This window comes from Lampris incognitus, chromosome 2 (assembly GCF_029633865.1).
Source record: "Lampris incognitus isolate fLamInc1 chromosome 2, fLamInc1.hap2, whole genome shotgun sequence".
NCBI lineage: Eukaryota > Metazoa > Chordata > Actinopteri > Lampriformes > Lampridae > Lampris > Lampris incognitus.
This window is the reverse complement of record NC_079212.1, coordinates 13,969,305-13,995,238: the sequence shown is the minus strand read 5'-3', so window position 1 is coordinate 13,995,238 and position 25,934 is coordinate 13,969,305. Positions and strand designations below refer to the sequence as shown.

The 25,934-nt window shown below is 40.5% G+C and overlaps 1 protein-coding gene across 1 annotated transcript in view; it reads right to left on the bottom strand.

Annotated features, from left to right (window-relative positions):
- dnah12 (dynein, axonemal, heavy chain 12) overlaps positions 1-23,983 on the bottom strand; it is a 30,317-nt gene extending 6,334 nt beyond the window's left edge. The window contains exons 1-59 of the mRNA XM_056275310.1: positions 23,820-23,983; positions 23,525-23,612; positions 23,363-23,389; positions 23,060-23,249; positions 22,877-22,946; positions 22,580-22,738; positions 22,243-22,438; positions 21,614-21,802; positions 21,365-21,518; positions 21,184-21,275; positions 20,875-21,053; positions 20,629-20,764; positions 20,377-20,502; positions 20,160-20,294; positions 19,353-19,546; positions 19,026-19,269; positions 18,725-18,910; positions 18,412-18,612; positions 17,154-17,348; positions 16,913-17,034; positions 16,698-16,833; positions 16,469-16,615; positions 16,146-16,265; positions 15,848-16,004; positions 15,551-15,723; positions 15,287-15,439; positions 14,885-15,124; positions 14,526-14,771; positions 14,292-14,411; positions 14,069-14,178; positions 13,718-13,901; positions 13,502-13,642; positions 13,299-13,382; positions 12,826-13,014; positions 12,560-12,679; positions 12,096-12,284; positions 11,866-12,017; positions 11,252-11,390; positions 10,925-11,091; positions 10,032-10,287; positions 9,590-9,886; positions 8,578-8,756; positions 8,285-8,477; positions 7,951-8,112; positions 7,653-7,847; positions 7,297-7,430; positions 7,046-7,208; positions 6,871-6,951; positions 6,461-6,637; positions 6,225-6,356; positions 5,981-6,070; positions 5,758-5,898; positions 5,369-5,610; positions 5,103-5,250; positions 4,843-4,988; positions 4,483-4,697; positions 4,042-4,234; positions 3,493-3,685; positions 3,197-3,369 (exon numbers count right to left, since the gene is read on the bottom strand). Of these exons, the coding sequence (XP_056131285.1) occupies positions 3,197-3,369; positions 3,493-3,685; positions 4,042-4,234; positions 4,483-4,697; positions 4,843-4,988; positions 5,103-5,250; positions 5,369-5,610; positions 5,758-5,898; positions 5,981-6,070; positions 6,225-6,356; positions 6,461-6,637; positions 6,871-6,951; positions 7,046-7,208; positions 7,297-7,430; positions 7,653-7,847; positions 7,951-8,112; positions 8,285-8,477; positions 8,578-8,756; positions 9,590-9,886; positions 10,032-10,287; positions 10,925-11,091; positions 11,252-11,390; positions 11,866-12,017; positions 12,096-12,284; positions 12,560-12,679; positions 12,826-13,014; positions 13,299-13,382; positions 13,502-13,642; positions 13,718-13,901; positions 14,069-14,178; positions 14,292-14,411; positions 14,526-14,771; positions 14,885-15,124; positions 15,287-15,439; positions 15,551-15,723; positions 15,848-16,004; positions 16,146-16,265; positions 16,469-16,615; positions 16,698-16,833; positions 16,913-17,034; positions 17,154-17,348; positions 18,412-18,612; positions 18,725-18,910; positions 19,026-19,269; positions 19,353-19,546; positions 20,160-20,294; positions 20,377-20,502; positions 20,629-20,764; positions 20,875-21,053; positions 21,184-21,275; positions 21,365-21,518; positions 21,614-21,802; positions 22,243-22,438; positions 22,580-22,738; positions 22,877-22,946; positions 23,060-23,249; positions 23,363-23,389; positions 23,525-23,612; positions 23,820-23,983 (9,524 nt within the window). The remainder of the gene's footprint in view (positions 1-3,196; positions 3,370-3,492; positions 3,686-4,041; positions 4,235-4,482; positions 4,698-4,842; positions 4,989-5,102; positions 5,251-5,368; positions 5,611-5,757; positions 5,899-5,980; positions 6,071-6,224; positions 6,357-6,460; positions 6,638-6,870; positions 6,952-7,045; positions 7,209-7,296; positions 7,431-7,652; positions 7,848-7,950; positions 8,113-8,284; positions 8,478-8,577; positions 8,757-9,589; positions 9,887-10,031; positions 10,288-10,924; positions 11,092-11,251; positions 11,391-11,865; positions 12,018-12,095; positions 12,285-12,559; positions 12,680-12,825; positions 13,015-13,298; positions 13,383-13,501; positions 13,643-13,717; positions 13,902-14,068; positions 14,179-14,291; positions 14,412-14,525; positions 14,772-14,884; positions 15,125-15,286; positions 15,440-15,550; positions 15,724-15,847; positions 16,005-16,145; positions 16,266-16,468; positions 16,616-16,697; positions 16,834-16,912; positions 17,035-17,153; positions 17,349-18,411; positions 18,613-18,724; positions 18,911-19,025; positions 19,270-19,352; positions 19,547-20,159; positions 20,295-20,376; positions 20,503-20,628; positions 20,765-20,874; positions 21,054-21,183; positions 21,276-21,364; positions 21,519-21,613; positions 21,803-22,242; positions 22,439-22,579; positions 22,739-22,876; positions 22,947-23,059; positions 23,250-23,362; positions 23,390-23,524; positions 23,613-23,819) is intronic.
- Positions 23,984-25,934: the final 1,951 nt, after the last annotated feature.

The window sequence follows — 25,934 nt, the reverse complement described above, 5'->3', positions numbered from 1 at the left end:
ATAAACGCGAGGTTAATGCCCAATGAAAAGGCAACGAATTAATATATTTATCTACATTTTGCAACCTAGGCTATTCATTATTTCAAACTTCATGGGTTTGTTACAATTTACTATATATTTTAGGGTTGTATCATTTTACCATTTTAATTTAACTTTTATCATATTATCTTTATTTTCTTGTTATTATCTGACCTTGTTCTTTGATTTTATTGTTTATGATGGCAGAACGGTACACACATTTTTCTTTTCTCTCTCTCGTTTTTTTTTTTTTTTTTTTGGGTGGAATGGACAGAGCCAGAGAGCAGCACACTTTGCTCTGGTTTAAGTGTCAATCATATGCATCAGTGTTGATGGAAAAATAGATCAGGATTAATTACACATTTCAAAGGAAAACTGCACAGACAGTTTGGCTGCTTCTTAGCTGCTTGACACTTTGAAATGTAAGGACAAGACGGAACCAGTACAGACAACCACTGCAGTAGGCAGGTTTCCATTAACGTGCTTAATGCGCAATTTGAAATGTTGAACCAAAAAACAAGTAACGGAAACATGTACATTTTGAATAAAACTCAAATATCACAAAAAAGTTTATACGCTCGCATCAGGTGGGTTTTCAGACGATTCTACAAAGCAATATTTCGCAAAATTGAAATGGAAACGGCGGCGCGGTGGCGCAGTGGTTAGTGCGGTCGCCTCACAGCAAGAAGGTCCTGGATTCGAGGGTAGTCCAACCTTGGGGGTTGTTCCGGGTCGTCCTCTTCCTCCGTGTGGAGTTTGTATGTTCTCCATGTGTCTGCGTGGGTTTCCTCTGGGGGCTCCAGTTTCTTCCCACAGTCCAAAGACATGTAAGTCAGGTGAATTGGCTGTACTAAATTGTCTCCAGGTATGAATGTGTGTGTATATGTGTGCATGTGTGTGTGGGCCCTGTGATGGCCTGACGGCCTGTCCAGGGTGTCTCCCCGCCTGCTGCCCAATGACTGCTGGGATAGGCTCCAGCATCCCCGCAACCCTGAGAGCAGGATAAGCGGTTCGGCTAATGGATAGATGGATGGATGAAATGGAAACACGTTTTTCACATTTAAGTCAAGGTAGCCACACCTAAAGGAGGACTGCCCATTGTTTTGTCGGCCCGTTATTCCGAAACCCCAATAGTCCGAAAAATGTCCCATTGGACTGAAAGCCCATCTGTCCAACAGGCCATTATCCCGACAACAAAAGCCCACTGCTCCAAAGACTCGTTGTTCTGAAAATACATACTATCCCTGAAGTTTTTTGCACTTAATATCTTGGTGTATTTTGAAGTGCAAATGCGAAGATACCTTTCGATAGACAGACAGATGGATAGATAGATAGATAGATAGATAGATAGATAGATAGATAGATAGATAGATAGATAGATAGATAGATAGATAGATAGATAGATAGATAGATAGATAGATAGATAGATAGTTTATTAGCCACACAACCAAGGCTGGTGGAATTTGTTTTCGGTACAGCATGTTAAATTCTGCCGCACAATACATCCATAGACAACAGCAGACACTCCACATATTATCATGAACAATACAGTCACACAATAGCAGAAACAAACATATTGCACACAACAATTAAGTGCATGGTAGTATGCATGTCAGTGGTGTGTGAGGAGGGGACTATAGGGAGGAATTCAGAGTCCTGATAGCTAGGGGGGAAAAACTATTTGTGAAGCGTTTAGTCTTAGTGGACAGTGACCTGTAGCGCCTCCCTGAGGCAATGAGCTAGAAGAGGTGATGAGCAGGATGTGAGGGGTCAGAGCTGATCTTCTTTGCTCGCTTAGCAGTCCGGTGAGTATGTAAAGATTCAACTGAGGGGAGTGGGTTGCCTTTGATTTTGGATGCCTTGTTGACAATCTGCTGCAGTTTTTTCTGTGTTTGACTATCCATGCCACCGTACCATACTGTAATAGAAGATGTTCTGATGGACTCGAAAATGGCTGAGTAAAAGAGAACGAGAAGTTGATGTTTGATCCGGTATTTTTTAAGCTGCCTAAGAAAGTAAAGTCATTGTCAACTTTTGCAATGATGTGTTCAGTGTTCATTTTCCACTTCAGGTTATTGATGTATGTTCCAAGGAATTTAAAAGAGTCAGTGGTGGTGATGGGGTCTCCATTTGTATGGGTGTTTTGAGGTTCGGCATGCATCGGAAGTCAATAATAAGTTCTTGGGTTTTGGCTATATCAAGCAGAAGGTCGCTGTTTGCGCACCAAGTGACAGCTTGGTCTACTTCAGTGCGGTACTGGGTTTCATCATTGTTGGAGATGAGGCCTACAATGGCCTACTTACTACTAATTCATGTGAATAGGAGGTGTAACGTTAAAAGCACTTGCGAGAATGTAATCTCTACTTCACCAGAAATATCAACTTTCTTGTATTTATCTCTGGCCAGCTCAGATCACTGTTTCGCAATGGAGAGTGTGTATTTTCAGGATAACGGGCCCTCGGAGCAGTGGGCTTTTGTTTTCGGAATAACAGGTTTTCGGACAAATGGGCTTTTGGTCCAGTGGGACATTTTTCCAACTATTGTGGTTTCAGAATAATTGGCTGTTGGACATGGCATGGCACCTTATAAAGAGCGATGGCTATGCGCTTCTTGGTTGGAACTGGCTCCCTCGAGCATGATACGGCAGGCGCCACGAGGGGTCCTATTGTGTTGCATAACTCATAAAATGTTAAGCAGGTCATTCTTAAGTTTTGGATCCACAGAACTTCCTTAAATTCATTGTGGATGATGACCTCCCATAAACCCCTGATACGTGGCCGCTGCCAGGTAATAAGGGGTTTGCCTTTCCATCATTGCATGCAATACATGCCCTCATCAACTTTGATTAAACACTACCACGGCTATTGCAGTACATGCAATCGAAATCACGTGCCAACAGTTATCAGGTCTTATCTATTGCGAGAGAAGAAAACCCAGCTTTAATCACATAACATCAATCAAAGGAAACAGACCATTTGCAATTGTGTTTTGTCGACTTAAAAAAAAATCGTTTCTATTTTGTGTAATACTGCAGTGGAAGCCTGCCTACTGTTGCATGAACATTGTTGTCTTGAGAGTGCGACGCGGATGTGATGCTTGTGGTCACCTAACTATTTTGTGACACATTTTGACAATGTTTTAGGGGAATGGTGGGATATGTTGTATAGATGCTACTCACCTGTCCTGTATAGAGTTGATGTAGAGATTCACAAACCAGCTAAGAGAGTACTGGTACATGGGGTCTATGTTAGTGAGATCAGCAATACTGAAGAACAGAATAGAAGAGTGTTTGGCGATGGCTCTGTAGCCCTCTCTAGACTCTGCAATCTTGACCTCTGTCTTCTCTGCCACCTGAGGGGTTTGATGACAATGGAAAGTTAGACTGCCAAACACACAGACTCATCATATTCACAATCCATGTCAAATTTACTCTAAAGAGCTCTCACTAAACAGTCAGTCCCATGTTTTGCAGACCTGCTGTTTCTTGGAGATCTCATCAGACATGATCTTAGCAGAGTCGAGAATCTGGATGGCACTCTCATCCTCCAGGATGTTTCCCTCAGAAGACTGCAGTGTCTCCAGGATCTTGTCCTCAATCTCTTTCAGCTGCTTCTTATTGGCTGCTGACTGCAGGATTAGAGCATTCCTCTCTTCTTCCAGTTCTGGCCTGGAGCAAAGATGAAGCAGAAATGATATGAAAACAAATTGAAAGGAAGACTCAAGAGCAAGAACAGTTTTATTGACCTGTTTGCACATACAAGGAAATTAACTTGTTTTGACGTTCACGTAAGAGACACGAGGGACATAAAGCATCATCTTAAAGTAAGAAGACTGAGATTTTCTAAGATTATCTAAAAAAAGAGTATTTAAAATTCAAAGACAATCTACATATTGAGAAATATCAAGCATCTACGAGAACATTGACTCAAGCAATAATGCATCTTTAAACAGAGTGGAAAATTACAGAAGAACTACAGATTTACAGAAAAGTGCCAAAGTTTCATGGCAATCCATTACTCTCACCTCTCTTTGGCAACTGCAATCCCAAGCAGCTGGTCCTCCAAGCCCTCTGGGGTGATCATAAAATTTAGCAGGGACACTTTGGTGGCTAGTTCTGGTAGGTAGTGGGGGTTTCGCAGCTTAGTGGTGATGTAGAAACGGAAATCTACAGAGTATTCAATCACACTCTCCCCCAGTCTGATGCAGTCCATACCACCTAAGTGAATCAAATATATGTCATTGGAGAATCTTTGATCACCTGAGCTCAATTTATCTTTTACATTTGAATAAATACAGATACAGGTGGCTGGCATGACAGAAGAAGGTGCAGAGGACAGGAAGAGATGGAAATGGATGATCTGCTGTGGCGACCCCTAATAGCAGCTGCCAAAAGTAGTAGTAGTAGTAGTAGATTTGAATAAATACAGGCCATCTTCTGCCAGCCTTGATGTCTGTCAGCCGCACCTTGTTTGAACGTTTGTTTAAGCAGAAGTGGTTCCAGTGAAGGATCCAGCTCTTCTCCTACATTCTCTAGCAGGAGGGGAGTTCCAAATTGGATACAATTCTCCAAAGTTCTCATGTAGTCTGCATCTGTCAGTTTGATCACACTCAGGTTGCTGTCTTTCTCCAAGTTCTTCACCCACTTATTGGCCTGGCCTTGAGGGTCGATCATCAGAGGCCTAGAAGGGCAGACAAGTTGATAATGAGAAAATGAAGGGAACACCTTGACTGTGATTGTGTACTGTCAGTTTCATCCATATTCAACTGCTGTTTTTGATGTATGTCTTATATTTCAGCAGGGTTTCATTTTTGTGAGAAACTCACCATCTACGTGAATTACTGACAATGACACCATTGTCTATGGAGAAAGAGTCAGTGGGAAGTCCTGCAATATTCCATGCCCTGATCTTAATGGGGTCTCCTAGGGTCTTACTGAGAGAGAAGTCATCTGATGATGGAATGTTCTTAGACTGGAAATATGAGCAAAATGGGAAAAGAAAATAAGTAGAAATATGTTTGACTAGGGAGATAGAGCAACACGAGTCTCTTAAGCCTAGATAAAGAAGAGAAATAGGGCTATTTACTTGGCAGAGTTTGGTCCATAACTTGGTGCAGTCTTGTCTGAAGCCAGCAGTGAAGGCTCCCAAATAGGCAATGACACCAGCAGAGATTAGAACATCTCCTGTCAGGTTGTCATAGGTGTTTTGGAGGTCATCTGCTGCCTTAGACCATCTATAGACAGAAAAATAAGTCACACACAGGAAAACAGATATTTTCATTTTATCAATGACAAATAAAACACAGAACATGTTATCATCATTATCATCAACACCATTATCACTGCTTTTACCTGATTTTCTCTCCTCCAAGGCCTCCAATGAGTTTCTCAGCCCTTTCCAGCTTTCGGGCACAAAGGTCTACCTGGAACTCTAGCTGGGCCTTCTCCTCTGTCTTTTCCTCAAAAGTCTTCTGAAGCGCAGCCAAACGGTCTTCTACATCTCTTAGCTCAGCTCTCTTCTGGTCCAGTAGGGCCATTGTAGTCGCTAAAGACTGCTGTGCCTCTGCAAGGCTGGCCTTCTTAGGAGCCACCACCTGGTTCCAGGAAAACCATGAGAGGGTGTGACAAAGAGATCACAGACAGACAGAATATGATGAGTGAAAAGACCTAGCAAATACAGAGTTGAGAATAAGAGTGGAAGCAAGCAAATGTGAGGCTATGTAAAGACAATCACACTGTACCTTGGCAACCCTGTCATAGACCTCCATGGCTTGGATCCACTTGCAGAGGCCCTCAGCTGCAGAAGAGGCCTTGGCAACTTTGCTGGGGTCAAAGTCGGGATTGGTCATGTACTCACTACGGATTTTTTGCATCACAGGGACCTGCAATGGAAAGAGAAGAGTTAGTGAAACCAAAACACAATATTGTATTTTATCTTAGGAATGCAGTTTCATGACAGCTCACTGGAATATTGTCCTTGTCGTATTCTCTCAAGTCCCGTAAGAAGTTCATATCACCCAGTAGCTTCTTGCTTGGACCCCAATAGTCAAAAATCTAGACAATAAAGAAAACATGGTTACTCTAGGGCATAAAGGCTGAGTATTTTCTGTACAGCAAGGGGCTGGGAAGTCATTACAAACTGAACAAAGTTTTAAGGTGTTGCAAAGAACTTGTGGAAATATATTTTCCTTCCTGGACAAGCTCCAACCTTCTGTCCAGTACCAGCTGGATCAGCAATTTTATCTGGCTTAATCGCCTTCATCACACACACAGCTGCCATCACTAGCTTCACCCCTGATGGAGGATTCTTCATTGACTTCACAATTGTCACATCAGCTGGCTGAAATGAGAGACAGCTTGACTAACTCTGATTGTTTTAACTCAAATGGTTTGAATGGCTTAGTTGAATACCATGAGGTGAAATAATATTAAGGGATTGCCCACCTTGAGAGTATCCAAAGCTGAAAGAGCAGCCTCCAGGGCAGGTATGGCCTTAGCTAAGTCACTTTCACACTCATCCTTCAGAGCCTGAGCCTCACTGGCTTTTATAGTTGCTGCCTCCTCATCCACTCTCACAACCTTACTTTTGGCTTCCACCTCCACAGACTCCACCTCAATCACCTGGAAGACAGTGTACAGCCAACTAAACATGCTCTACATCCGAATCGGTTTTATAATTAACCATGTAAGCTTGCACACAAGTATTTAGCTTGGTAGATTAATCACATAGAACATATGTGGAATCAAAAATAAAGGAGTAGTCAACATCTTCTAAATAGTGCACCCAACCGTCAGTTAAAAGTTAATAAGAGGTATTATCTAACAAGATAACATCAAGAGGTGAACTTATTTACCTTCATCATTTTGGTGTTGTCTATCTTTGCCTGTTCCAACTTGGGCTGCAGGTCCACCAGTTCCTTCTTCATCTCACCCACCTACAGAGAGACATTTTGGAAATGACACTAATGAAAAACAATAGCAAGTTGAGTGATTTTTGACAATATAACTCAGATGAAGAATGCTGCATACCTGAGACTCAGCAAAGGCTAGTTTATCAAGACCATTGGTGTACCTCTTCTTAGCCCTCATGACAGTGTCTCTTTTCTGGGTGAGGAGCAGACGGAATGCAGCAATCAGCTCCAGGTAGGAGGTGGGCGTCACATAGTTATGGCGACCCAGATCAAATAGGAATCTGTTAAGCAAGACAACAGCTTTATTGCAGGGGTACCCATTTAGATTACCTTTTAAGATGTGATTCAAAAAAGAACAGAACCTCCTACTTCTGTGAGAGCTGTATTGCGGATGTGTGGAATGTCTTGCAGATGGGGATGACTTCCTGCCTCTCCTGCTCACTCATCTCTAGTGTCTCCAGGAAAGAGTTGGCCACCCGCTCAAGAGCCTCCTCTGGCCAAGGCTGCCACAGCAAATAGATGAGAATTAATTAGGTGATGAGGAAAGATAGCAGATTGCTGACGTTTTGCAGATTTTCTTTGACCCTAAATCACTTCAAGAAAGCTTATATGAGGCCATCTAAAAAATTTATAAAGATGCTTTCAATTCCCTTCCTACACAGTATGTTTTACAGCAGCGAAAGCAAAGCGTCCATGAGATCAGGCCTTTCTTTTTGCCTGTGTACCTGGAACCAGTCAATGGTGCAGCAATTGATAAGTGATGGGAACTGGCGCAGGCGATTTCGAAAGGCATCTCCAATGGGACTGAAAGCCACCACAATGTGCAAGTTCTCTCTACAGTGTGTCACAAAGAAGGCAAAAAGAGCCAGCGGGCTTAACTCCAAACTCTTATTACCAGCCTGGGCAATGGGACGAACAGCCTAATGAGAGAGGGAAAAAAAAGAAATGAGCTCAAAGATGTATGTGTGTTGGTCCTACAAAAAGTCCCTGCTCTAGTCATTAAGTGAATATGCAGCATCTTACCTCCATAATCTCTTGCTTTTCATCTACAGCAAAGAGGTTAGGTACCTCTCCTGTATTCAGGAGATTGTCCACATCTTCCAGAAAAGCCTCCTCTTTTATTTGAGCATCTGTAAGCAAGAAGACTGTCTTCTGACCTTTTACTCCAGCATTCTTCAGCAGCAGCTTTTGCACAAGGGAGAGAAAAAATATTGTTCCAAAATATAACCAAGGTGAGTTTGAAAAAGCCACCAAAAAAACAAAAACAAAAAACAAATAGAGGAAAGTGAAACTAAGTGACAAAAATAGATGTAAAATGTCAAATTCACATAAATATTTCCAGGTCTATAAAGCTAACCTTGAGGTCGTCCCTCCAATCATTCATGTCATAGCTCTTAGAGATCTCTGGCTGGAACATAGTCATACGAGCCATGAATGCAGCAAGGCGGGTGATTGACTGGCGTCCACTTCCCCCCACTCCCACCAGCAGGGCGTTACCCCCTGGCTGCTTTAGCACACGGCTGATACGAGAAAGGTGTTCCAGAACATAGCTATGATAGTGAGAAAATTAATTCAGACTTCAGAATCGGTGTCGTGTGTATTTACATTAACACATAGTCGAGTTGGCTCCATAATGCTGAAAACACTTACCGGAAGATGACAAGGTTCATGCGATTCTTGTGTGTTTGGTTGTATTCATCTAGACATAACTCCACCACCTCACCAAAGCTCTCCAAAGAAGGCACCTCAGCATACAAGCGCTCATCATCATCTAGGTCAGGGTTCATGTAGTCTCCAAACAGAAGGCTTCGCATGTCTTCTTCTACCAGCTGAGAGTAGAAAAGTTATGATCATGCCAATATCATCATCATGCCAGTTTTTTCCCCCACAGGCCATCTCTCTCATGAACATTTCACAGCATGGTGCAAGAATAGACACTTATTATGTAAATATGACACTTTGTAAATAGCCCCCTCTGGTCAAGATGTCACTCCTACTACATATCTACAATGTACACTACCTCTTTGAACGAGATGTCCAATACAAATGTTTGAGCAATACAAATGTACAATTGTACACATTGTACACATACGACTGTATACTGGTTACAAATTATTGCTGTTATTGTTGTGGTTGTAACATGGGTATATAGTATGTAGTTGTGAGGTGGATGGTAGGTGACTATATAATGCATACTTTGGTGTATAAGATAGTGTAATATAGTGGGAGTATATAGCATTGTATAAGGGCATGGTGGGTTGCGGAGTTGTGGTATTGGCATATGGGCAGTATAGTATGTAAACAATATGATATAATATATGGGCATAGGTTGTTGATTATTCCACCACAACAAAACCCTGTATAGTAGTGACATACCTGTTGTGCATAAATGCTTGCCTCCAATGTCCCGTTTGTTGTTCCAATTATTTCTTCTGTTATTTTCTTTTTTGTGTGTGTGTGTGAGTGATGTATGCAAGTGCTAGAAGCTGCTGTGAACCGGAGTCAAATTCCTTGAGTGCACAGGCACACTTGGCCAATAAAGTTGATTCTGATAAACCCTTGAGCATTTTACTGAAGCATTGCATAAAATGTGTTTGTTTAAGGAACATAATCACAGAGAAACGAACACTGCGGTAACAAAATCTTCCAAATTCTAACTCACTTTTTTGCCTTTTTTCAGGTGGTCAAAAACCTTGTCAAAGGATTCCCTAAAGTGGTCTTTGAGGATGTCATTCACAAGCTGGTAGAGCCATGCTTGGTCTTTGTCATCCACAAGGCGGTCATAATAGACACGGAACACTTCATGCACAAACAGGCGGATCATGGTACGTTTGTTCTCGAGTGACTCCTTTCTCAGGAGCAGGCAGCCTTGTATGACACGGGAGAAGTCTCGCAGGTTGAAAGTGTAGTGGGACTTGGCTGGGGTTGGTAGCAAGTTCTCCGTGGCTTTCTTGTACACCTTTGTGGAATAAGAAAAAAAGGGGTCTGAGTAGAGAGTTAAAACACTGGAAATGAAAGGGTATGATTGATGTATGTGAGAAAGTATTTATCCTACTCAACTGAAGAATTAATAAAGTGTCAATGTGCATTGTTGGTGCACTCACTTCCATAGTAGCAGACACTATTTGATTGCCCACAGTCAAGTATTCGGGAGGGAAATCATAGTTTTTGAGGTAGAATGCCACCACATTGGAGAAGATGCGCACCATGGTGTCATCGCTAAAAGCATTGATACTGCAAATATTGAAGTGGCGCAGGAAGCGAGGTGTCACAGCATTCCTCCCACCACCAGGGGGCCCCATAGCTGAAATGAGCTGCAGGTCTATGAGCGAGATCTTAGAGGTATCCCTCAGGTCATACCTGTCAGATACACAAAAGCAGTCTATCTGTATAAAGTGATAATGATTCAGCTTCTATAATGCAATTGAGTGAATGAGTAGCAAGAAGACTTAAGTCCTCTTGCAAGAAGAATCAAGTTAAGTAACAAGAAGAATTAAGTAGCAAGAAGAATTAAGTAGCAAGGAGAATTAAGTCCTCTTGTAGTTTTGCATTTTTCTCATGTTTATTTTTTCTCTCTCACCCTTTTGACATGTCCAGTTCCCTGTTCTCTTGAGGTCACACCATTGCTCAAGCCCTACAATGGTTAAGGAGGGTGTAGCCTACCATGTGCGCCTTCTGATACACATGGAATTCCTACCACTTCCTTTTATCTGCCAGCTGCAGGTTTCACCATGGGAACATAACACGTATGGGGCCCATACTTATTCCACCTGCATTTGTACAAGCTTCCCACTGGCATAATACATTATCCCTACCAGCTCCTAACCCAGGAACATTACAAGTTGTTTTCTATATGATGGCTGGCCAAGGCAGAGGTAAAACTGGGGTTTGAACCAAAAACCTCCTATTTAGGATGCTAGCATATTTTTATGTTGCACGACCAGAGTGCACTCATTAGTTTTATCTAATTTGACAGACCATTATGGATGGTTCATACCAGTTTCCATGGTCAACATATTGTCGTAGGAGCTCAATAGGAGGCTGGGCTCCAAATTGCTCCAGTGCAGGCATGTTCATGTCATCTGCAAAGATCACACACTTCTTCCCCATGGGAGGCCCAAACACTCCCTTTCTTCTCTTATCCAGTCTGGACAAGACAATATTCTAGAAAATAAAATATAATAATTACAGAAAAGTGAGGCAGAATTAAAGGTATTTTCTTTCCATTTCTGTGCTGAATTTAATTGAACATTATGATATCATATTCCAAAACCGTACTCATCATTCTAGCAAGTCCCTTATTCATTATTTCCAAAATGCTGACCTGTGTCTGGTTGGCACTAGTGCGGGCTGAGAAATTGATGAAGAAGGGCAAGTAGCGGTCTTTGTCCAGGTTGTTCATCAGCTTCTCCTTAACATACACTGATTTTCCAGTGCCAGTAGGACCCACAAACAATATAGGCCTGGGCAGAAACATGGGGAAAAGATTTTTGAAAAATCTCTTATGGTATCTTACAGGTGTTACATAGAAACTATATATTATGACTGATAAGCACATGGTGAAAATGTTTCTGTATTATAGGTCCATATTTGGGATCAGAAACAGAATAGACAATAGATTGTTTAAAATAGAAAAGAATGGGATGTGTGATAATGAATCACTACTAAAATGGCAATAATATTTAGTTACATTTGGAATTACATTTGGAATTTTGCTTTGCTATAGAACTATGAAACAAAGCTAAAAACTAATTACACTGTCCTTCCCAAGGTTAAAGGTTAAAGGTTACCATGGTTTAAGTCAGAAATGAAAAAAAATTATGCAGGACTATTAGTATTTTTGCTGATTTAAAGTAACAGATGACTTGCAGTGTGAGGTAGCGTTTAGTGATCCATTCATCACATGCACATCACTCAGGACATAGATATAACACTAACACGCCACTGTTGATGCACAGGTCCATCAGGTAGGTGTATCGGACTGTGTCTATGGTGGGGACAATAATGTCTTGGACTTTGGTTTTTTTGTCCCCCAGGCTGACATTCTTGATGGCTTCATTCCAGTGGAGCCAGCGGCCTTTACCTTTGAACTGGAGAAGAGATTACAGAGGTATTTTCCAGTTTTAAACAATACAGGAGCTTTTGTGAGGATCATCTTCAAACAATACCTCATATAAATAGTCATACACCAGGCCTTTTTCATCCATGGGACACTCCCATTTCCCCACGGAGGCAGGAATGGGAAGATTGTCAGCCCTCCCTGAAACAATCTCCCTGATGAACTTGTCAAACCTCTCTCTACTGTCAGAATCACAGCAGCCTCCCACAGACCACACCAGGGAGAATGCAAATGCTGCCTGCAAACACAAATGATGAAGAGAGAATAGGGGAGTCACATTGTTCCGTAAAATAAAAATGAAAACATTCAAAACACTTAAATTTATCATAATTCCAAAACAAAACTGGCTTGTCAATTAAAAAAAAATATTGCAGTGTTTATTCATTATACAGATTTACTGGAAGGGACACTCTGAACTGAACTTTCTAGTATGAAAGATAATGCTACTATGCACTGATAACCCTTCTGTAAATTAAAGCAAGACAGAAAATTATTCCAGGCTTTGTCATTCACCATGATCCAACTGCGTATATTTTTGTTTCCAGGGTCCTCCTTCACATACTCAGTGAGCAGCATGTCAAACAATCGACACAGGGACACAACCGTATTGCTGTTAGTTGTGGAAACAACTTCCTGCACAGGAGAAAACCATAACTCAAAATGAGAAAATGTCTAGATGTCACATATGAACAAAGTTTAAGCCAACAGTAAACCCTCCAGTGATCCCTCCCCGAAGATACTTGTGTATCAGCATTTTTCTAGGGATTGGGGTCACTTGCCCTGCAGTGTTTACGCAGCACCCTGAGGGCAGGTGGAAGGAGCCAGTAGAAGAGCTCCAGCAACAGGGAGCTATTTTCTGGGCTCTGCAGGGCTTCTGGAAGAGTATTCATCCAGGAGGTCACCAAGGGTTCCCAGCCCAGCTGAGAGGGCTCCATGTAGATCATACCACATCGACTCACTGTGGCAGGCTAGAGGGCGAGACAGCAACTGAACATAGTAAACCATTCTTATATTCAGTGGTACTATGTTGAGGTCATTTACACTTGAAGACTGTCAGATAGTATTTAACATGCTTGGAAGCAATACTGAATACAGACAGACAATAACAAAACAGTTTATAAGTTGTCTACAGCATATCCGACTCCTTTTTCAACAAGAGGCCTGATTAGGTTAAGAGGAGAAGGTAGAAAAGGAAAAACCATAACCAACGTTTCAGATGAGACAGTTACTTTCCTGCAAACAGCTGACTTACAGAGGCTTGTGACAAGTCCATTGCTTCAAAAATCAGACTCATCTGATTGGACATCTGGATGATCTCGCCACTCATCAGGCACAGCTGTTCAGCAAGAAAACAAGAAGAGAAATGTATTCATAGGCTTGTGGAAAAACTACATTGACCATTTTACATATCCAATTCTCTAAGTATCATTTGTTTATCACCTAAGCTTTTTTCACCTTTTTGTTGTCATCCAGCACAGTGTTCATGCTCTCAATCCACAGTGTGTCTATAGGGCCATCAAACACCACCCATTTGCGATCTGGTGTGTCAGCTGATGCAAACTCGCGAAATGTGTTGGCCACAATCCCATCTGCCCACTAAAAAAAGAGGAAAGGGGAAAGTGAGAAGGCAGAAGTGTAAGATCATCTCAGAAAGGCAAGAAACAGGCCCACCTCATGGGAGACTGGATCAAACTGTCCAAAGAGCTGTCCCATCGTGATGGACTTGGGATTTACTGTCCTGTAGATGACCTTCTCCTCCTCATTGTATCCTTTCTCATTCATTAGAGTCAAAGTGTCAGCCAAGACATGTAGCACTTTGGTCTTCCCAGCAAAGGGCTCTCCCACCAGCATGAACCTGATTCACAAAGAATATCCATATGTGGAAACTTATGACATGCAATTGTACTATATTTCAGAAATATTCATCAGAATGTGTCATGATAATCTGAAATATAAATTAGATTGAAATATAGTAGTTAATTTAGTTGATATTAAAATATGCCAAAGCAAAGGTTTGCATACCCATGTCTGACTATCATCATCTCATATGTCTGGGTCAACTTTTCTAGGAAAACCTGTGTCGGCTGTACATTATGATTCTTACAGCACTCCACAGTAGCCTCCAAAAATAACTGCCAAAAACACAACATCATGTTGCTGAGGAGACATACTACAAATACATTCAAAGGTATTATATTACTGCAGCCAGGAAAACAGAACAATCCATGAGTGTAAAAAGGTCAACCTGATAGTCAGCCTCAGGAAGGGAGATGCCTGGGAAAAGATCGCTGGTGATTCCACTGAACAGTGGAATGTCATGGGAGAGGAACTTGGGTTCATTTACATCCTTGATAGACCTTAAAAGCTGGATGAAGTGTCAAATTTATAAACAAATACACAACTCACCAATGAGGTTTGCAATAAAAGATGCATTTTGAAACTTATGATTAGTGTAAACTATCATCATTTTTGGACTTACCAGAATATCTTCATTCTCATCAGGGAACTTGAGCTTGAGATTTCCTGCAGCCACAAGTACAGCTTTGACAGCCCTCATGCCATAATCATAATGGAACTGGGAGGAAAGCTGTTCTGAACAGAGCCTGTAGGTCATCACAATCTTCACTGACAGGGGTTTGGCATTTAGGAAGCCATAGGAATACAGAGAGATCTCTGCTATCAGAGCATAGTTGGGGACCATCATGGCTACTGTTCTGAACAATACCTGTCCAGGAAAAAGTAATAGACAAAATCAAATTCATGGATATAGAGCATATTCAATGTTCCGCATTTTTGTGGTCAACCTAGTGACTGATAAATTGTCGACTAAAGGAAAACCTTAAGATTGTCTGGGAGTTCTGATCGTCCAGCATAGCCAGGGTTCATTGTGATGGACACAAAGCAGTTGGGATTGAGTTTGAGCATGGTCCCTTCAAAGTCAAAGTACTCCAACTTCTGCTCAATGGCCCTCTGGATACAGAGCACCTGTTGAGCCACGACCGACAGCACCTCCAGCTCGATACGGTTAAACTCGTCAAAACATGCCCATGCACCAGATGACGCCAGACCTTTGAAAAACTTTAAGACAGGGAATCAAAGTACATGTGTACCTGAAGATACTTTGGGTCAAAATGTAGTAGAGACAGTTTAAAATTTAACACTCTGAGCATTTTAGAGTAGGGTAATTTGGAAATTCTTGCATTAGGGCATGTAATGCTTTAAATTTCCAGTCAATGTTACCTTCCCCATGGCAAGGTAATCCAGTCCATCAGAACAGTTAAAGACCACACATTGCACAGCCAGAGCTTTGGCCAGATCTTTGGTGGTCTCTGTCTTGCCTGTTCCAGCTGGACCCTCAGGTGCTCCCCCCAAACTCAGGTAGAATGCACCAATCTAAGACAATGATGGAGGGTTGGGCAGTAGAAATAAATGTCATAATATCTGACAGTATAAAATAAGTCCAATGAGAAATGATCCTATATGGGTATTTGTCAGATAATTTACCAAGGTTCGGTAGCATCTGTCAGTTAGTGGGGTGATGACCAGTCTGGGTGAATTCCCAAGGTACTCATAAGCGTACTTGACATCACAATTAATGATGCGAACACGGACATTTTCATTGTTCCAGTAGTAACGGAGCTGGGCTAGCCACTGGAAATCTGTTTCATGTGATACACCTGGAAAATACCATTATAGCGAATTAAAATGGACAAAATGGCTCATTTTGATTTATGGTGATAGATAATGGCTACTTTCTATGAAGCTAAATGATTCTCTGCTGCACATGTCAATGTAAAGTACCCTTCTCAATTAACTCCATGACCACATCTCTGGCATGGACGTCAATGGTGACCAGTGCTCCAAGTGTGACCCGGGTTTGTTTTGGCAGCTTGCCTCTCACCAGCTCCACAATATCATTTAGCTGATTCTGCAGTTGCTGATAGTAATTCTTTAAACCCTGCAGACCCAACACAATTGCTATTTTCCAGTTTTCACCATATGGACAGACAGCAAAACTAAAATTGTCCAATTCAAAAGGTTTTTTTTTTTTTTTGCAAAAGTAAAACTTAGCTAAGTTAACAAAAATATAAAAACCTACATTTGCACCTCCTCTGATGGCTTCATGCACTTCCAAAGTCCAGAAAAGTTGAGATGTACAGAGCACCACCTGCCCCGGCCACTCCTTCACCCACTGGCTACGAGGGGTCTCAGCATAGGCCTGCCGGCACAATATATCATAACATTCCAAATGCTATGCTGTCACTGACTCACATTCTCAGTCACCCTGAAGAGAGCATGACAAATTTATCTACATGTAATAATGATCTAAATTGATGAATTTACATGCATATCATGGTGGCCTTAAACTGAATCAGTCACTGTGCTATGCATAATTTCAAATATTGAAAGCTGGAATCTCACCACTCTAGAGCGGGCCACTGCATCTCTGACACTACGAAGCATTACATCCTCCACCTGCAGCAGCCACTTTTCCACAGCTCCTCTGGCCTCTGAGGTGGAGATAAGCTGGATGAGCTGAACACGCTCCCCTTCGCTACTGTACATTGCCTGGACAAGAAGGAAAGATGACTTAATCAGGTTAACAAATCACAGTATGTTGCAACAACAAAAATGACAAAGGCCAGCCTACCTGGATATCCATATTGGGAAGGAAATCCAGTTTGGAGATACCTTCAAAGCACTTCTTTAGATGGGGCTGTACACGGAGTGGGTCCTTGGTCTCTGACAGAATCTCTAACATTTCATCATTGGACAAGAAGAAGAACCTAACAGGAATAGAGGTAGTGAGAGAAACTGAAAGAAAATGAACAAACTATGTACAATCAGCAAAACTGTTTTAGTTACCGAGGAAAGAAGAGTCGTTTTTTTTCCAGATAGGCATTCAGTCCCTTCATGATGTTATCCAGAAGGCTGTTGGAATCTTGGAGTTGTTCAAGTAAGCCAGGCAGTGAGGTTGCTGGTAGAATCTACAAGCACCACAAATCAATTGAATCAAAGCTGCTGATTGTTCCCATTGAAATACCCCCCCCCCCACACTATATCATAAGCTGTGCGGGTCCACCTAAATTTAGCCCTCTCTGATTACCTTGGGGTCCTTCACACAGTGCCTCATAACCTCTTTCCAGATTTTGTCAACTGTTTGAAAGAGGCATCCCTCCTCAGGCATCTGCTGCATGATGTCCTCAGAGGAGAATATGGGTTCCAGGTAGAGCCACTGGGCCTGCACCTTCAGCCATTCATCTGTGGTTTCCTGGATATGGATCAGACGCTCCTCCCATAGCTGAGGTATACAGAGAGATTAGAAAAGACAGTAAAGGATTAAACCTGTCTGGGTCTGAGCCTGAGCAGAATTAGATCGTGTCCCACCAAAAACGACTCCCAGGCAACATGGCCATCTGAACAATGTTTTCCCTATATGCACTGAAATATGACCGCTGACTGTTGAATTTTTTCTTTTTTTACAACAGGAGAGGAGAGGAGAGGAGAGGAGAGGAGAGGAGAGGAGAGGAGAGGAGAGGAGAGGAGAGGAGAGGAGAGGAGAGCTCTGTTATCGGTTTTCTCTTTAGAAACTAATGTTGCATTATTTTGCGCTACAGATTCTTCATATCCAGGTCAATTCACACACCTGTGAGTAAAACATATAAATGAGAAACTTTGCACTTACTTAATAATGTCAGCATGATTATAACAACAAGCACCAGGTAGATGTCAACAATGAAGCAAGCAATGCTTATCACGGATTCAGGATTATCATTCGCTGAAGAGCAAACAGTCCCACAACTTCTCGTGAGTATCGCATGTTACAGAAAACACAATCATTTGATTTGATAGGAATATGCAAGGAAACACATATCTGTGAAATAAACACTTGGAAGCTCTATCGTGGTATGTTTCGTTTCAGTAAAAGTATTTTGTGTTATGTGATTTTACTCTATATGGGAGGTATATGGGTCCCGTGACCCAGTTGAGATAAGCGGTTTGGATTATGGATGGTTGGATGGGTGGTTGTTGATATAATATATTTTTTGTTCAATAAATGTCTTGTTTTAAAGTTTACACTTTTATTATGTTCAATGAAAGTGTATTTTCCTAAATCTTGAGACACCTCATATGTAAGCTAGACAGACATTTCCCCTGCTCAATACTGTGCACACATTGTATATACTTAGGCCTCAAGAGCCCTTCTGGTGTCAGCAGATACATAGAAACCTCCCAGCAGGGTGCACTTTGTGAGCACACAAAAGACATATGCTTCACCTCCGCTACTACAACTCCATCCTAGAGGAAAACACTGGAACATTATCATGGTTTTGTAAATTATCTTCCTTAAACTTGGCACCCACCTTGATCTCATTCTCAAAGGGCTTAATGAAGGGTGAGCCCCTCATTGTCTGGGTCTTGATGATCTGATCATCCAACATGGTCTGAATTTCATCTACGGCTGTTAAAATGGACACCCCTGTCTCTCTGTAGGGGTTGTGGTTGAAGGAGATGCCATCCCAAATCTCCACCATGGCTTGCATAGCCTTCTCCAAGGAGAACTCCTGCAGGGAAACACAACATCAGAATATAGAATTCAACACTTGATAACATTTACGTGAGGATTTACCGTTTTACAATTAAAACTACGAAAAGAAAACTTTCTGGTGCCCTCACTTTACTCGCAGCAGCACTGATGGACTCAAAATGTTCCAGGTAAGGAGACAGGTTTTGTTTGAGAACTTTGCGCAATGTGGTGCAAGAATCTGGAGTGAGATCAAACTCCACTATCTGTGACATCTGCTCCCAGTGGCGAGGTCTGATACCTGGATTGCACAGGATGGACACCATAGGGATATGTTCCTGTTGACACAAGCACATTCAGCATAGTGTTTAAGTTTGAGCAGGTAAGGAATTGACTTACCATGAAAAGTTACTAGATGGTATGTATCCCTGAAAGAATAACGAGGTGTAATACCTTAAATTCTTTGATCTGCTCCAATACCGTGGAACACATAAGTGTGGTAGGACTCTCCAGCTTGCTTGGATCCTCCTCTCCAGGCCTTTTCTTAGTGCCCCCAGCCATCCTCTGCTTTTCCTGTTGAGCTTTATTTTGCTTCTGCTGGAAGAACTTAAGCATCTTGTAGATCTCCCTGAAGAACTCATCCACCTCTACTTCCATGCTCTCTCCATTTAGCTCTAAGAAGGAACCATCCATCCATCTAGGCACAAAGAAGAATTACACATGTTAGAGCAGAATTTCAAATTAATCATAAAAAACCAATGTAACAAACAGAAACCAAACCTCTTCTCAGTGCGCTGCCATCTCAGCATGATTCCAAATAGCCTCTGGTAAGGTTCAATGCTCTCTTTGATAACTTCAATCTCAGGATAACAGGTATGGTCCCATTTGTAGAGGGCCTCCTCTTTGTTGATAAATGCAATGGCCTCCTCAGCATCCTGTAGCCTTTTCTGAACTGTTCTTACATCTGCCATGTACTGTCCAAAACAAAAAGTGACAATGGAGCAGTGATATCTACAGGGTTATGTAAGTTTAAAACAAAGTCATGTTCACTAGAGGTGCATTGGTTCTCAGCCAGAATAGACAGACTGTATTCAGCCTCTGTTGAATTGTGACCCAATTAAAAAACAAAAACAAAAAAACAAAAAACAAACTTAAAATCCCAACTTATAAATGGAAGTGAGGAGAAGTTGTTTTGCCCGGGATGAAGCCCCCAGGCTAAAAGTTGATTGAGAGAAAACCCAAATAAATTAGCCTTGTGTTTATTTTTCTAGATTTTCAAGACATCTGCTGCTGAAATAAAATGAAGAAAACAATGAACTGCGAACAGGTGATTAACTTAATTGTTATTTGTCTATGATTGTTTGCTGTATCTCTTTTTAGATCCATTTTATTTTTATTTGTTCCTTTGTCTGTTTATTGAATGGGCTGAGCAGTAAGGTCACATGATGGATTTTTATTATATCTACATTTTCTAACTGCAGTTGGAATTCTTTATCAGGGACCCTTTGAAGCTAAGTGAAAGTAGCCTTTCACATTCTGGTGGTAAATTCCAAAATGTCTGAAAACGTTAAGTGTATGTGACTGCACCTGCAGCATCATTTCCAGCTCAGAGTATCCTGTAAATTCTTCTATCCTACGACCCAGCTTCTCCAGCTCCATTATTAACTTCTCCCGTCTGCTCACCAGTTCCTGCTCCCCTCTCTGCTTGGCCTTCTCCATCACCTGGAGAAGAACTATCCAGAATCATTTCATATTCACTGAAAAAATATGAACTTCATGCGGTAGACAATAACAAGACTGTTACCTTGTCATTGAGTTCAAAGACAGGAAGGATATTTCGTGGCCATAGAAAGACAGTGGAATTCAATTCCAGGTCTTCTGGTTCAAATATATAGACATCCATGAGATAGTTCAGTCTGCACTGGGCTTCCTGTCCAAAAATATTGTTGTAGTATATGTTATCAGTAATTCATGGCTGGGACTAACTCGGAAAATCAAATGAATTATAAGCAAAAGTTTGTGTATTGCTGGTGGGACCTGTAACTAAGTTACCTACCACTATCTTTTCATGTAGCACTGCAATACCCTCTGTCTTGGTGTAAGTTATGTAAGCAATCATCTCAGTCATGTCCTCTGTGTTTTCTGGGACCTTGAGTGCTCTCTCTTGGATGGTCTCAAACTCACGACAGATACTTTGAGGAAGCAAAAAAGGTAGGTTGCACTGAGAATATATCAAAAGATTAGCACTGGAGGAGCTCAAGTACAACCATGCTCCAAGACAACATAATAAGATGTGACTCACTGAAGATTGTGCTCACGGTGGTTGGTGATCAATCTCTCCAAAATTACTTGAGCAAAGCCCTTGGCTTTGTTGGCCAACCCTTGTTTCAGCTCCTCGCAGTACAAATGGACCATGGTAAAATGGCCATTTGCTGGGAGACTGATGATCTCTTTTGAGAGCACGCGGAACTTCTCAACTTCCTGAGGAAAAAGACCAGTCACATCACACATTTCTTAGCATTGAGGTCTAAGTCGTGAGGGAGACTTAAAACATGGGAACAGGAATAAACCCATAAAAACAGCAACATAAATTTGATCTACTATTTGTCACCTCAGTATACTCATCAAAGGAGTGTTCTTCCTTTAGAAACTTCTCCACTTGAGCCTGTGCTGTTCCATTTACAAGCCAGTTATAGTTGTAAACTGTAAACACAAAGCAGAAAAGGTAAGCTTCATACTGAATCAAAGTAAATAGTGCAATAATAGCAAACGACTTAATTACAGTGCATCACCATATTTTTGGAAATATTTATCAGGCTCCTCTAGGTTCTTGTGCACAGCATCCTTGACAGTTGTCTGAGCCCAGGAAAGGACATGGTCGACCAGTTTGGCATCAACAAATGACACAGCCGCTTCTGCCAACCATGACTGGACGGTTTGTACGTTCTGTGGATCAGTTTCATATGGAACAACATCAGCTGTAATTATGTTATCAAATTATGCATTAAATCATATCTTGGTATGGTCATTTGTCTTTCTACCTGCAATGTATTTGTAATGACACTCAAAATGTCCAAAATGGTCTTTTCAAGATCTTGAAAGCTGGGATAAAACTCCATCCTCCCATTATCACATGTCAGGTCCATACAGAAGAGTGGCAAAAGATGGACATTGCATGGATCAAACAGGCTGACAAATTCTTCCACATTTCTTTTGAGCAGAGATTTCAACTGTGAATTTAAGAGGGGAAATATCTTTGATCCTGAGCATGTTATTACTTAACATACAAATATACATGTACAGTGCAGATGACCAGCCATACAGTCATACAGACATACATATAATTCACTATAAAGAATAGAGAATATTGAGGTAAGAGCTATAGGTTAGAGTTTTTTTTATCTCTATTACTGTATTTCTTCATTGTATTACTGTTTTAGAAATATTGGTCATTTCTATCATGTAGTGAAATTTTAATTCATTTTTTCTATGTAGAAGACCGGTAACAAAAAAGCATCCATTTCCTTTTAAAGAATCTCTATAAATAAAGGCCAAAATACACAAAAACAAATAATCCATAAAGCATAGTCTGTTTTTTTTTCTCCAGTGTATCCATAAAGCATAGTTTGGCTTTTTCCCAGTTTATTGGATCTAGTTATCACCATCTGACCTGATTGGAGATTAAGGTGGACACACAGTTGTAGAAGGAATCTCGTTTCTCAGCTCTAATTCCCTTCAAAATCTCTTTACTGGTCAGCAGCTGGATGATTTTGGGGAACCAGGTATTCATAATTTTCTCTTCTTTCCTCTTGCACTCCACAGCCACTTTGTTCTTTAAACTATCACAGTCCACAGCCCCTGAAGCCCTGGTAAAAACAGGGCCAGAAAGTAAAGCAAATAAATAATCAAGAAATAATCAAGAAAACCAGCAAATGAAACATCATTACATGAAACATCATTAGTTGTGCTTGTACCAATTGTTTTATGTTGAATTCATGATGTCTCACCTGCAACCTGAAAGGTCAACCAGGAGCAGTGGAGAAAATGTAATGCAGCCAATATCCAAGACTGCTTGCATAACTGGATGAAGAATGTGTAAATTGTTGTTTATTTCCTTACGGCTCCTTATAAAACTATTGTGCCAGGGCCGGGAGAAATCAAGAACTCTAACAAAAGACATTAAGTGAATTTAAAATTCAAATAAAAACATAAAAAAGGCTAAACCAACAGTTGAAATACTGAGGATTTTTTTCCTCTCTGCTATGTTATTTGCCATCAAGTTGTTACGTAGTTGAGGCACTCACCTTGGTGGGATTACTTTTGGATTTTCAACAACAGTTCCTTTCATCTGTGGCTTCAGTAGTACAGTGTTCACTGAAAGAATGCATATGGTATAATAAGGAACTGTACAATATCCATCATAACATATGCACATATTCATTCATTCATTCAGACACACACATTTCACTGAACAAGAAATGGCAAACCTGTGTGCCTAATCATTCCATTGAGGAAGTCATTGCTGACCTCCTTACAAAGCTCTTGTAACAGCTCATCTTGCCCAGCACCCTCTCTAAGCTGCACAGGAACACGGGTCAGCATGGCATCCAGGCATTGCTTCTGGATGGGCACAACTGGACTGCTCTCCACACACTTCTTGAGGAACATGTAGTTCATCTTTGGATGAAACAAAATCAGATTGAAAAAAAAAGTGTGGCATACAAATGGGGTCTGCTCATCATAGGAAAAATATGTAGACGTAGGGAAAACACTATGAAAAACATACTTACCATTCGCTTGCGGTCCTCACTATACATCTATAAACCAAATAGTTCAAAAGATCATATATTACAGTTTAAAAGAATTATCTTTGAAGCAATAGGCTTTGGTTTGCACATTGGACATATATGCAATAATTGATCAACAAATGAATAAATAAACAGGTATCTTACTGAGGGTGGAAATTGTGGCTCTGGTGGGTGTGGGGCAAAAGCTCCCCTGTCTTTATTCTTTCTGTAGGCCTCCACTGCATTAGAAATCCTGAAAAGGTTGAGACCAGTTAATTCAGTGCAATAGCACTACTGCCAGAAAACTCTAAAATATATGTATGTATGAGTAAGTCATTAATGTACAGGAACCTTGTTTTTTTGACACAACACAACAATCTTAAGGAAGATGTAACAAAATGGAACAAAGAACAAAAAAACAAAAACAAAAAACAAAAACAAAATTGTGCTTGTGTCATACATTATTTTATGGAGACGCTCTTGTTGATGTTTACTCCTTCTGTGCCTCAGAAGCTTCTCCTTTACAGCCACCCTCTCTTCATCCGCTACTGTCCTTTGTCCAATGATTCCTTGCTGGGTGCTTTGGATTGGGGGCAAAACTGGAAATTTTCTCATGCCATCCATGCCAATTTAAATACCCCACCCAGATGTAGGCATCTCTGGCATTACTAGAAACAAAAAAAAAAAACCACTGAAAAGAGCCAGAAACAATTAGTGTAGACAGAATATGAATAAAGCTGTATTTACACAGCACATTTTAAAAAAAAAAAACATTAAAATGCAATGCAATGCAATGTGATTTACATTCAGTGTAAGTGCACAGATCTACTACTACTACTTTCAGCTGCTCCCTTTAGGGGTCGCCACAGCGGATCATCCGTTTCCCGTTTTTTTTTTTTTTTACAATTGTCTTTATTGATTTTTAACTTTCACAAACAAACAAAACATGCCCCCCCCCCCAACACTCACTTGCTCTCTCTTAACATCTCCCTTGTATTTAGAGCCAAAATTAATATAAAACATATGACAAAATCAATCATACAATTCAATGGTACCTCTAACAAAATAAAGATATACATCGACAAAAAAAATTTTCAAAACATGCCTCCTTCTCCTTCTGGAGTCTACCCTTTACCTTTGTACCCTACATTCTTTAAGTAACCCGTCCTAAGTTTTCCTCCTGTAAGAGCTCCCTTATATCTCTATTTTTTTTATAAAATCAATGAATGGTTTCCAGATCCCTTCATAAACACCCATTTTATTTTTCAAGGCCTATGTTATTCTCTCTATTCTTAGTGTAAGTGCACAGATAAAAGAAAATAATACGAAAACTAAACCTTAATTAGATACTGATAGAAATACTAGAAATCTTGATAAGAGAATGAAACCTAATAAGAGCTAGAAGAATAATAGAACAGAATGACGCGAATCAAAGTAAAATTGAGTAACTCAGTTAGGGCAGAGCCCAACATTAAACAGCAAATTAAAAACAAATAAACAAAAAGAAAAGGGGTTACCCTATGTGAAAACACGGTTAAAAATATGTTTTAAGTAAATTCCTAAAAAAGTTTCTAGCGAATAAAACAAACAGCCAAGCGTTGGGAACTTGCTCAACAGAGGAAAAACTGCATGTTGTTAAGGTTGGGTCAGTTTAGCTAACCCTTAGCTACAACATTGGTCATAAGAAAACGCAGACAGAATTAAGGCTAGAAAATAAATGGCGATTCCACAGGAAGGCATATGAGTTCAAACACGTCCTTTACTTTTTTACAACTTACCCGGATCAATAACGTAAAACTGTTCCGTTTTATAAGCTGGTAAACGGTGTTAACCAGGGAGACGCTCGCAACTTCGTTGTCATAGTAACAGTACACAGCTAACCATGTGACATTGATACGGAAGTTTTAAGGAAGTGGGGTTTTTTTCTTCTTCTTTATTAATTGAAAAGAGTACACACGATACAGGAACGTTGCATCAGACCAATCAACTATAAACAACCTTACACCTTCACATTTGATGGTCATTACAAAAGTAAATAACGAAATTGAATAAACTGTAGTATTAACAATAATAATGATAATGCTGAACAAAAATAACGCACTTTTGCCAGGGGGTAAATTTAAAGTGCACATTATGTGAAAATGTTGTATTGTAAGCACGCGTTATATGTTTTTATTGTTTGTGCTTCTGGTAATAGTAGATATATATTTCTCAATTTCTATAATTAAAGCAAGAAAGAATTGTTTATTATTAAAAAGATATACTTTTATGGATGTGAAATTTTGCACAAAAAAAGAAAGATTTATTAAGTAAAACTTGTTACTTTCACTATTTGTGTCATGGAAACCAAACAATACATATTCCCATTTAAAGTAAGCTATTACAGACTTTAGACATAGTTAAAGCATTTTGTTCCTTCCAAAGTTTTCTGGAAAAGGTGCAGTCCTAAAATAAATGTTTGATTGTCTCAATTTGAGTTTTGCCTGAAGAACAACTGGGGTTCATTGTAACTTAATCATTAGAAGTGGCAGTTACATGTCTTCACTTGTTTCTTTAGTCCCCTTTTCCCTTCATT